The 12,428-nt window shown below is 39.3% G+C and overlaps 1 protein-coding gene across 1 annotated transcript in view; it reads left to right on the top strand.

The window, feature by feature from the left end:
- The window catches only part of ADGRA3 (adhesion G protein-coupled receptor A3), a 203,271-nt gene that overhangs the window by 28,159 nt on the left and 162,684 nt on the right, over positions 1-12,428 (top strand). Inside the window, exon 2 of the mRNA XM_030191235.1 lies at positions 6,570-6,641. Coding sequence (XP_030047095.1) covers positions 6,570-6,641 — 72 coding nt within the window. The remainder of the gene's footprint in view (positions 1-6,569; positions 6,642-12,428) is intronic.

The following is a 12,428-nucleotide window of genomic DNA, read 5'->3' as shown; positions in this document are numbered from 1 at the left end:
ACACATTGGAAAGAATAATCCAAATCACAGTTACCTGATGCTAGGGTCCACCTTGGGGGGTCAGCACTCAAGATAAAGATTAAGGTGTCTTTGTAGATAATAAGCTGAAATCTTCTCTTCAGTGTTCGGTGACAGCCAAAAAATCTAACATGATGCTAGCAATTATTAGGAAAGGTATGGTGAATTAGACCAAAAATATTATAATGCCTCTATATTGCTCCATGGTGCGACTACACCTTCAATATTGCGTTCAGTTCTGGTTGTTGTATCTCAAAAAAGATGTAGCAGAATTAGAAAATGTTCAAAGAGTGACCAAAATGATTAGGGGGATGAAACTCTTTTCTTATGTGAAAAGGCTAAAGAGGTTGGCGCTCTTCAGCTTGGAAAAGAGACAGATGAGGGGAGATATGATTGAGGTCTACAAAATCCTGAGTGGTGTAGAATGAGTACAAGTAAATCATTTTTGTTTTATTTGTTCCAAAAGTACAAAGACTAGGTGACACTCAAGGAAGTTACATAGAAGTACTTTTAAAACAAATAGGAGCTAATATTTTTTCACTCAACGAATAGTTAAGCTTTGGAACTCTTTCCCGGAGGATGTGGTAATAGCAGTTAGCGTATCTGGGTTTAAAAAAGGTTTGGACATGTTCCCAGAGGAAACGTCTATAGTTTGCTATGAGACAGGCATGGGGAAGCAGCTGTTTGCCCTGGGATTGGTAGCATGGAATGTTGCTATGGTTTGGGTTTCTTCCAGGTACTTGTGACCTGGCTTGGCCTCTTTTGGAAATAGGATACTGGGCTAAATGAACCATTGGTCTGAACCAGTATGGCTATTGTTATGTTCTTTATGTAGAATTTGACAACCAGCTATCTATGTATAGTTGTTCTCAGGTTATTGTAAAGAAATCTTTTTACTCATGAAACTAAGGGCTCCTTTAACAAAGTGGCATTACTGATTACTGGTGCGCTGTATGTCAAGAAGCCGATTCAATTCCCATGGGCTTCTTCTCATTCAGTGCACGCTAATTGGTAGAACTGCTCTGTGAAAGGAGGCCAAAGAGCTGTAAGGAAGTATTTTGAGCCATTAACTTTTAGGCTTTTTGTCCAGTCCTTGATCTTATCGAGATTAGACTACTGTAGCATTAACATTATTATTACTTTTTTGGTTGTACTAAACTCCTTGTCTATCTGCTACAGTTAATTCAGAATACAGCCGTTCTGCTAATTTATGGATTGAAAAGGTACGATTCTGTAAAAGCTTTCTATTCTAAGTTACACTGGCTTCTGGTAGAGGCATGAATAGAATTTAAAGTAGGAATATCAGTTTTTAAGATATTAATGGGTGAAGCTCAAATTTTTCAAACCGATGTAGTCACTTTTTTCCATGGTTCATAAAACACTCTACTTTCATTCTACAGTTCCTTATAGCTCATAAGTTGAAGCATGTAAAGCAATTTACAACCTATTTGTCATACTAAACATTGGTAGTTTGGAATTCCATACCAACTACTGTAAGACTTCAAAGAAATTATTTAGGGTTCTCAAAAAAGCTAAAAACCTATCTGTACTGTAAATTTGGTTTATCAAGCAATGTTTATACCTTTCAGTTATTGATTTCATAGAACTGACATTCCTAGACAAATTGGTTCTAGCCTCTTAATATTGTAATCCTCCTTGAACTGATAAGGTATGGAATATAAGACTGTACTGTAATGTGTAGTCCCCAAAGGGGCCTGATCTGGCAAGGGTGAATTGCTTCCCCCCCCCCCCCCCCCCCCCCCCCACACACACACACACACACACTTTTATCCCCCAGGGCACCTCCATGCAGATTTAGAGAGCAGGGTTTCTTTTTTTTTTTTTTTTTTTGTTGTAGCAGTTGTCTATCTGCTTTTAAGTTGTTGGGTTTTATTTTGTGTTTTATGTGGCCCAGTTAGTTTTTATAGAGGTTTCCTTAGCTTGTTATGTTAATTGAACAAGCAGGCAACTTGCTGAGTAGGGCAGGCCTGTGCAGAGCTGAAGGGACAGCTTTAATTCTTTTTCTCACAGAGAGCTTTTCACCAGTGGTGGCTGCAGCAGCTGTTCATGCCTGGAGTCAGGCAATGTGAGGCGTGTGAGTAGCACAGCCATCTCCTACTCCCCTTTTTGTGAAGGAGACAAGTTTTGTTCCTCCTGAGCTGGGTATTGTGGATTCAGCTTAGCCTAGGCAGCTATTACTTAATAGGGATTAAAGCAGCATTGCTTCCTGTTCTGCATATTAGCAGTTGGTAATGTCTTTTTCCATCTGGGCTCTCTTTACTTGTCTCTCTCCTCCCTCTCCACAAACAATTGCAGATCACCATGATTCCAGCTTCCACTTGCTTGCTTTTGAAGGTTCATGAGGTTGTGGAGGAGACCACAATTCAAGTCAGAGTGTGGAGATGAGATGCACATCACCATCTGTTTGAAAGAGCTTGCTTAGACTGTAAATCTAAAAGATTTTTCCAAATTCAGGAGGATGGAGCAATCAATATCCCTTAACAATACTAAGATACAAAGTACGCAGAAGCATTAACTACATTCATATATATCTGTAATGAGCTATTTATCAAGCTATATTTATTTTCACAAAATATATTCATTGGCTCCCAGACCTTGATATGTTTTTGTTTTTTAATTTTAAATTTATCATTAGCTTGCTAGGATGGTAGAGGCCGTGCATAAGTTAAGAGACTGTGAGCAATACACGATGTCTGCTCTTTGTTGCAGTTTTCCTCATGCCTTCTGAGAGAATGTCTTAAATATTGAAACTGTCTATCACTGCCTTTACTGTGATTTGTGTTGAAGATTTCAAAAGGGACCTTGTATGGATACGAAAGACTGAAACATTCAAGCTGCTCCAAGGACTTTTTTTTTAATTGCATGCAAGTTGTATTTTGACAACTGGTGCTATTTCAGGTTGTGCAAATAATGGAGGCATCTGGAGAAACGTTTTTAGTGTATACAGAGTTTGAGACTACTGCCACACTGTACAAAGAGGCTTGAAATCTATCACAAGCCCACATGTACCAGATTTTTCTACCGCCTCCCCCTTCTGTTCACATGTATGGGTAAATATGCAGTATTCAGCAGTGGGCCAACTTGCATAACTCTGTATAAATAACATATCCATGTAAAGCTGTGTGTATTTTTATTGGCATACCTGCTGTTTGTGCATTTGGCATAGGGACATTGAAATTATACAGAGTGTGTCTGAATAATATATTTAAAAATGTGCTTAATATTAATAAGCTGACCCCCTCTCAAGTAGATACTCAGAACTTTACATTAGGGGGAGAGCTGTTCTTACTTCAGTTCAGTGTTGCTTAGTTTTGGGCCGGATCAATCCTGCTGTTTATGGAAAACACCTGCTAAATATAAGCAATGTTACTTTCTGTGCTTCAAAATCTAGAGATATACACAGATTTTTCATATCCTCGTAAATTACCCAATTAGCTTCAAAATACAAAATCTTAAGTTTCAAGTTTATGCACCCCTAGAGTCAGAAGCCCATACTTACAATACATCCTTAAAGGGGAAAAAATTATATGTGTACATTTTTAACATATTATGTATCCTGCTTAGTGTCAGCATTACCTAATCTGTGTGAAAAATAAAATCAAGCATTATAACAGAGCCTTTTGACTATGAAAATCTCACCTTGTCTAAATCCACACTGCAAAAGTATCACTGGAGCTTTTCACTACCTAGTGTCACTCTGCCTGACTACAGAGACTTTACAACAGGATTACCTGTCATCCAGCCTGTAACGAAATTTAAGAGGTTGTGATTTTCCTGTCTCATCCTGTGTGAAATCTACATCTACAAGGCTGTACAGGGACTCTCGGTTATATAATCTCACCCTGTCTATGCAGCAAACAGTATATCTAGTATACAAAACAACAATGAAAGTGTACTTATTTATTTATTTATTTGTAGCATTTGTATCCCACATTTTCCCACCAATCTGCAGGCTCAATGTGGCTTACATTTGCCGTAATGGCGGTTGCCATTTCCGGGTAACAGCATTACAAATAGTATTGTGTTAAGGTGTATGCATACATGGTAACAGACATGTAGCATAACATAAATGGAACAGATCATGGTGTATATATACATCATGTGCATACATACATGGTAAAGAAGAATACATTATGGTTTTGCGTGAAGGTTCCTGAGTAACAGATTGGATTGTAACATACATTAGGTCGTTGACTATAGAGAGTCCCTATTCAACATAAGGTTTAAGGTGGTATTGCTTGATCATTAATATCAGAGAGTTTAATCAATCATGTGATAAGAGTTTGGTTTTGTATAGTGTTGTTTTTTTAGTATTTAAGATGAATGTTTATGGTATGCCTTCTTGAAAAGATCTGTTTTCAGTAGCTTTTGGAAGATGGTTAGGTCTTGCATTGTTTTTCTGGCCTTCGGTAGTGCATTCCATAGCTGCGTGCAGATGTATGAGAAACTGGTCGCATATGTGGATTTATATTTTAGCCCTTTGCAGTTAGGATAATGGAGATTGAGGAATGTGCATGATGATCTTTTTGCATTCCTAATAGGCAAGTCTATAAGGTCTGACATGTAGGTCGGAGCTTCTCCATGAATGATTTTGTGGACCAGGGTGCAGACTTTGAATTCATTACGTTCTTTTAGTGGGAGCCAGTGTAGTTTTTCCCTTAAGGGTTTGACGCTTTCGTATTTTGCTTTCCCAAATTGAGTCTGGCTACTGTGTTTTGAGCGGTTTGAAGCTTCTTGATGATTTGTTCTTTGCATCCGGCATAAATGGCATTGCAGCTGAGCACCATTGATTACACTAGGCTGCGGAATACTTCCCTTGGGAAGAAAGGTTTGATTCTTTTAAGTTTCCATATTGAGTGGTTATCAATAGAAATCAAACAAAATAAAACATGGAAAAGAAAATAAGATGATACCTTTTTTATTGGACATAACTTAATACATTTCTTGATTAGCTTTCGAAGGTTGCCCTTCTTCGTCAGATCGGAAATAAGCAAATGTGGTAGCAGATAGTATATATAAGAGAAACATCAAAGCATTACTTTGACAGTCTGACCTCACATTGAGTGGAACATTTTCTTTGCTGTATTTTTCGCATGATCTTCGAATGTGAGATTTCGGTTAATTGTGACTCCCACAATTTTCAGGCTGAGACCGGTAGGGTGTAGTCGGGGGTATTTATGGTGTTGGGTTTGTTTGTATTGTATTGTGAGGACAGGATGAGACATTGTGTTTTTTCTGCGTTTAGCTTTAGTTGGAATGCGTCCGTCCATGAGTTCATTATTTGGAGGCTGCGTGTGATTTCGTTTGTGATTTCAGCTATGTCTTGTTTGAACGGGATACATATCATGACATCGTCTGCATAAATGTATGGGTTGAGTCCTTGGTAGGATAGCGGTTTGGCTAAAGGTGTCATCATTAGGTTAAAAAGGGTTGGTGAGAGCGGTGATCCTTGTGGTACTCCGCATTCAGGTTTCCATGGTGTTGACATTTTTGAGTTAGAAATCACTTGATAAGTTCTTGCTAAGAAGCCTTTGAACCATCTTAATACGTTTCCTCCGATCCCGAAGTAGTCTAGGATGTTGCCAGCTGAAGATCCACTAAGAGGTCAGATGTCAGCTTTGACTTTGGTCTGATTCTGGGTTTCTTTCTCTGGTCCCAGGTCCATTTCTTAGAGGTAATGGGTTTGGTAGCACAATAATACAACACATTAAAACATATTTGAGCTTAAAAGTATAAAGCTGGTTGTATATGTATAGCAGTGTTATGGTTTGTTTCTTTTTGTGCTATACTTCTGTTTGAGAAGATTTCTAAACAATCTCTATATATAAAAGGCACCACCAACGTTGTAAATGAAGTCTCCAGCCGGAAGTGTGAAGGGGGAGAGATATCCGGTTTCCCCATGAGTGTCTGCCCCACCCTCGCTCTCTCTGTAACACAAACAGTGAAGGAAAACACAGCAAAGCACAAAATCAAATCGCTCTCTCTGTAACAGTGAAGGACTCAGAGGGGGGAGGGGAGAGAGGGCAGAAGCCCTCACTATCTCTGTAACACAAACACAGCAGAGCAAGAAACTTAACACTGAAGGACTCCACTCCGAGGGGGGAGGGGACAGCACAGGGGAAGGGAGAGAGGGCAGAGGGCAGGGACACACACACTCCCACATGCACACAGAAGAAAACCTTGCTAGCCCCCGTTTCATTTGCATCAGAAATGGGGCTTTTTTACTAGTGAATTTATAATCTAATTTGACACCTTGCAGTACATCCTTAGACTGCTTAGTTAATATTCAGCATTGGAGGCTCATAAATAAAAAATGTTGACAAGTATGTCATATCCACTCTATATCACAGTCTAATTTTATGGTTACCCAATCAAAAAAATTGGTCAGATTTATTTTATATGATGATCTCTTGCTGGTAAAACCACACTGTTTATATGTAGTGTTCATATAAAGTATGAATTAAATTGACTTCTTTGTATTTTAATAGTTTGAAACTGGAAGGATTTTTAAATTATTAATTTTTTTACAGGATTCTGAACAATAATAAAATTTCAGAGTTGAAGAATGGATCCTTTGCTGGACTGAAATTTCTTGAAAGACTGTAAGTATTTAAATGCTTTCATTTTTGCTTTTTATTTTATTTTCCGAGTCAATATAGCTAAAGATATTTCATTGTATTCCGCATAACCTATCTCTTTAACAAAAGCCTACCATGAGAACCCATAATTACTTGAACACAACCCTTACACTCCTTTATTCAGAATGTCTCAATGTACAGCTGCATAACCAGATCCTCTTGTTTTCTTTTATCTCTTTGCAACACCAGTTGTATTTCTTCCTTGCTATTTTGCCATAACAGATCTTTGTAAGCCACATTGAGCCTGCTAATAGGTGGGAAAATGTGGGATACAAGTGCAATAAATAAATAATAATAATATAAAACTCTGTTGTATATTTCATGTAATTTTGGTGCATATGCTAAAAAATTTGCAACTTTTTTGTATTATGTACATGCTATGCATCTTGTATATAAGTAGTAGTAGTATATATCTCAGCACAGTGATTCAGATTTGTTCTTCCATTCCCTCCCCCACTCCCCCAGTTTTTTGGGGTTATCCATAATTATTATTCAAGAAATAATTTACTTACATGTGATGTTAAGAACCAGTGTGGGAAAAATTTGGAAATGTTAGACAGCAGCCAAAATCTTTGGAACCAAAGCATCTATCTTATCTACCTATCCACCTTATTTTCGAAAGAAAAAGACGCCCATATTTTGACCCAAATCGGGAGATGGGCGTCTTTCTCCTGTGGGCAGCCAAATCGGTATAATTGAAAGCCGATTTTGGGCGTCTTGAACTGCACTCCATCGCGGAAACAGCCAAAGTTGACGGGGGCGTGTCGGAGGCTTGGTGAAGGCGGGACTGGGGCGTGGTTATTGGCCGAACAGAAATGGACGGCTTTTGCCGATAATGGCAAAAAATAGCCATTTTTAGCGAGAATTTAGGGCACTTTTTTTGGACCCTTTTTTTTCACGAACAAGACCCAAAAAAGTGCCCTAAATGACCAGATGACCACTGGAGGGAATCGGGGATGGACTCCCCCAGTGGTCACTAACCCCCTCCCACCAAAAAAAACACAACTTTTAAAACTTTTTATTTTCAGCCTGTATGCTAGCCTCAAATGTCATACCTAGCTCCCTGGAGGAGTTGTTAGTGGGTGCAGCGGACTTCAGCCAGACGGACCCTGGCCCATCCCCCCTCTACCTGTTACACTTGTGCTGGTTAATGCTGAGCCCTCCAAAAACCCCCAAAACCCACTGTACCCACATGTAGGTGTCCCTTCACCCCTTAGGGTTATGGTAATGGTGTAGACTTGTGGGCAGTGGGTTTTGGGGGGCTCAGCACACAAGGGAAGAGTGCTATGCACCTGGGAGCTCTTTTACTGTTTTTTTTAAATTTGTAAAAGTGCCCCCTAGGGTGCCCAGTTGGTGTCCTGGCATATGAGGGGAACCAGTGCACTACGAATCCTGGCCCCTCCTACGACCCAATGCCTTGGATTTGTTCGTTTTTGAGATGGGCGCCTTCGGTTTCCATTATCGCTGAAAACCAATAGCACCCAGCTGAAAAACGGCCAACTCCTAGGCATTTGCCTGCTCAACCCCTATTATCGGAAAAAAGATGGGCGCCCATCTTTTTTCGAAAATACGGTTTGTCCCGTTCACGGATATAGGCACCCACGGATATAGGCGCCCATGGAGATGGGCGTTCGCATTCGATTATGCCCCTCCATGTATCTATCTATCGATCTATAAAGAGAGCAACAAAAGGAGATCAACGATGTCAGCCAGAGACCACAAGAAAGAGAGAGCGAGTAATAATAAGAAGGGTTTAAAAGGAGATTAGCTTCCTTAATTCCTTCCTTGATAAAATTAAAAAATAAAAAAGAACAAGAATATTATTGTTTGTGTATTTTGCCTATGAGTGGAGTGCAATTTCTGTATTCAAGTTGATACCTGAAGATTGTTGGAAATATTAATTAAAATAAATCTGTGTTGGCTTGCTATATAAATGAAGCCATTAGTTTTACCTACTTATTGCACAAATACAAAATACAAATACAGAATTATTCTTGTATTCCACATCTACCTCACAGTTTAATGAAGATTCCAAAAATTAGAGAGACGGACATTCACTGGGAAATACAAAAAATTAATAAACCATATTCTAACATAAAAATGTCTTAAAAAGAAAAGCCTTTAAAAGTTTACGAAATGAAAAATAGTCTCTCGAGGTCCAGATTTGGTTTTGAATTTGATTCCACAGTTGGGCTGTCAGGCAAAACTCAGTGAAAATATCATTTTAAAACAAATACCCCTGGGACTTGGAAACTGTAACCTAAAAGAATTCTGCAATGTGTCTGGTCTTGTTTTACCTAAAAGACCTAACAAAGAGGAGAAATATTGTGGTGCCTGACCATGAATTATATGGAAAACCAAGACACACAATTTAAAATACACCCACGCCTCCACAGGCTTCCAGTTCATGTTTATGAACAAAGGGGAGACCCTATCCCTAACATGTGTTGAAGAGATTGGACAGTCTGCCACATTTAGAATAGTTTGCAATCTTTTCAAAAGAGACATTGATCAGCCCAAGTAGACTATACTACAGTAGTCCAGTTGGGATAGCACAGATCTCTGCACTAACAGTCTAATTACTGATTGATCAAACAGTTTCCTAATTCTCTTTTTAGAAAGAGAAAAGTTCTCTTCACTACTACGTTAACTTACACATCTAGAGAAAGGGAACCCATTCATGTGACCCCTAAGGGGCCTTTCTACTAAGCCGCGTAAAGCGCCAAAATGGAGTTACCGCCTGGCAACCACATGGCTCTTGCGGTAATTTCATTTTTGGCGCGCGTCTGAAAAATAATTTTTATTTTCGAACATGTGTATCGGGCACATGCCAAGTGGCATTTGACGCGCATAGGTCATTACTGCGCAAGACTTTACCGCTAGGTCAATGGCTGGCAGTAAGGTCTCAGATCCAAAATGGATGTGCAGCAGTTTTCATTTTACTGCATGTCCATTTTCAGCAAAAATTAAACAAAGGCATTTTTTTGCAGATGCGCTGAAAAATGATTCTGCATATCTACACTACGGCAGGCCATTTTTCAGTGCACCTTAGTAAAAGGACCCCTAAAATTTTCAAACTCTTGCCAAATTTAAAATCAGAATTATAAACCTTTTAAGATATTTTCATTTCAAATTTTAGCTAACTGACCCAGCATTAAAAATGTTGAATCCTTATCGTACTCAACTTTAAACGATGATCTTGTATCCAACCTTCCAGTAAATTCAAGCAATTTTATATCCTTGCAGAATTTGCGTTTACTGAAGAAAGGACTGGTAAAAATAAAACAAAACAAATCCAACAACCCTGTAATATCTGCATAGATATAGGTCTTAAAATCAGCACTGCTTAATCTAAAACCCAAGGAATTCATCAATACATTGAATAAGGTCAGCAAAAGGGATGACCTCTGAGCCACCCCTTGCTCTTCAGGACATGGAGTGTTTGCCCTGAAATTTGACAGTATGTTCGCATGGTCAAAAACCTTGTACCCTCTCCAACACTTTCCCTGAGATACCAACTTGGTCCAAGATCAGCAGTAAGCCTTCTTAATCTACTAAATCAAAAGCACAAGACATCAAATTGCAATAGCACAGCCCTCTGTCCTCTCAACAAACTCTTCCTTCACCAACAATTGTACCTATCACTGTCTCAGCACTATATTGTTTCCTAAATCCTGATTGCATATTGTGAAAAATTCCAACTGTTTCTAAATTAGACTGAAATTGGTCCTTTACCAGGCCCTTCATGATATTTACAAATAAGGAAATCGAAGCCACAGGTCTATAGGTTGTGACCTCCTGCAGACTTGTTTAAAGATTCTTAGGAATTGTTAGCACAATTGCTCCCTTGCTCCCTGGAAACCGCCCTTGAGATAATGAACCTTGTATCCAGTTTAACAGATCATATAAAAAATAGAGAAAAGCAGCCTTCATCACATATGACAAATGTGTCCAAGGAGCAAAAGGAGGTATTATATCTAGAGAAGGCCCTTTTCACATCCTCCATTCATCATAACCTAAAATCAGTCCAGTGTCTATCTGCAGGCATGCAAGCTGTGAATCAATAACATCTTCATAATTATTCCTAAATGGTTGTAATAACTTTTGGCGGATTGATCCTGAAAAAAAAGAAGCTATTGCATCTGCTGATGCAAAATCTGCACAGACATTCTGCAGTTATTCAACGGGATCCTTTACCAACTTAAATCATTTCTTACTATTAACTCTATTCCCCCCTTTCAATTTCAAATAATATTCTTTCTGCTTTTCCTTTAATAGATTCTTTCTGCACTGAGAGCACATTTGATCAGGGCTCAGGTGGACAGAAACTGTTTTTGTGTCCTTTGAGAAGGGGAGTTTTAATGTCAGCTTTGACAGAAGTATACATGTGAGTTCCACGGCTGCAGCAATCTTTATCGTAGTGGTGATGTCACTGAAAGTCACTATTTTTTGCCTCCATCTTCTGGTTGGGAAGCACAACCCACTTGTCTGGACTCAGTGAAAGGAAATTAGCACATAAGAAAATATTTCACCTGGTACCTGGCGTTTTATGAGGAGACTGCCCCGTTGCACTGGAAGTGTTGATTAAGAGTCGCATGTGGTTGCTGTGATCCAGGAAAGAATGCGGTAGGGCGAAAAAAACCCCAGGGATTTATGTAGCTGCTAGCCTTGACTAGAATTACTGGACTTGAGGGGAGGGGAAAAGAGAAGGAGAAGAGATGTCGGAGGGGGGAAGGGGAGTGCTGAACTGGAGGTGTTCAGAAAGGTGAGAAGGGGGAGATGCTCAACTTGGGAAAAAAGAGAAAAAGGTAGAAATTGGAATGCAGGGGACAGAAGGGGTAAGATTCTGGATTTCAGGAAGTGGAAAACAGGATGGAGAAAAGGAGGAGATGTTGGATATGGTAGAGGCCATGGTGGGGTGGTAGGCATTTGGCAAGATCAGTGAGACAAAGATGGAAATAAAGCTGTAGAAGTGGTAAAGGTGAGCTTTTGTAGTATGGGTGGGGATACCATGCAGAAGAAAGGGACTGGGGAGAATGATGACAGGGAAAGAGAGGAGACAGAAAAGTAGATGGTAGCTAGGATAGGAAGGAGAGTGAAAGAGGAGGAGTGTGTATGGGAATAAGAAGCTGGGGGAGGAGTGAGAGGTAGGGCTTGGGAGATGGTAAGTGGGATATGGAATGGGAAGATGGAAAGTTGGTAGGTGAAAGATAAAGTGGAGAAGATTGAGGACTGAATGTTGAGGAGAGTGCAGTTTAAATGGCTAGGCAGAAAAGAACTGAAAGGAAGAGATCAATATGTCAGAGACAGATATAAAGAGGGAATGGAAGAAAATTGAGAGAGAGGTGAAGTGGCAAATGGAAAGCCGACCCCAAGAGAAAGCAAAGACTGGAACTAATGTGACTGAAAAGAATAAAAAGCTCCGATGACAAAGGTAGAATATTTTATTTTGAATGTATCAGTTGGAATATGTTAAGTTTTGTAAATGGACATCTCCTGTATTTTGTTCAATACCAGAAGAAAGAATACCAGAAGAAAGTATATTCCTGTTTCTCCAATATTGGTTTGCATGCAGAATCTGACTTCTTGAAGTTTTTCAGTTAAATTTTTGAATGCATATTTTTTCTTTCTAAGTTGTGGTGCTGTAGGGGTATTTTCCTGCTATCTCACCTTTGCTGGTCTGGGGCCTATACAAGCCTGAACCATCCTTTTATAATTGATATGACAGCCTGTGGCCTGAATAAATCTGAA

Source organism: Microcaecilia unicolor, chromosome 2 (genome assembly GCF_901765095.1).
Source record: "Microcaecilia unicolor chromosome 2, aMicUni1.1, whole genome shotgun sequence".
Taxonomy (NCBI): domain Eukaryota; kingdom Metazoa; phylum Chordata; class Amphibia; order Gymnophiona; family Siphonopidae; genus Microcaecilia; species Microcaecilia unicolor.
The sequence above is the reverse complement of the archived record's forward strand: the minus strand, read 5'-3'. Positions and strand labels throughout refer to the sequence as shown.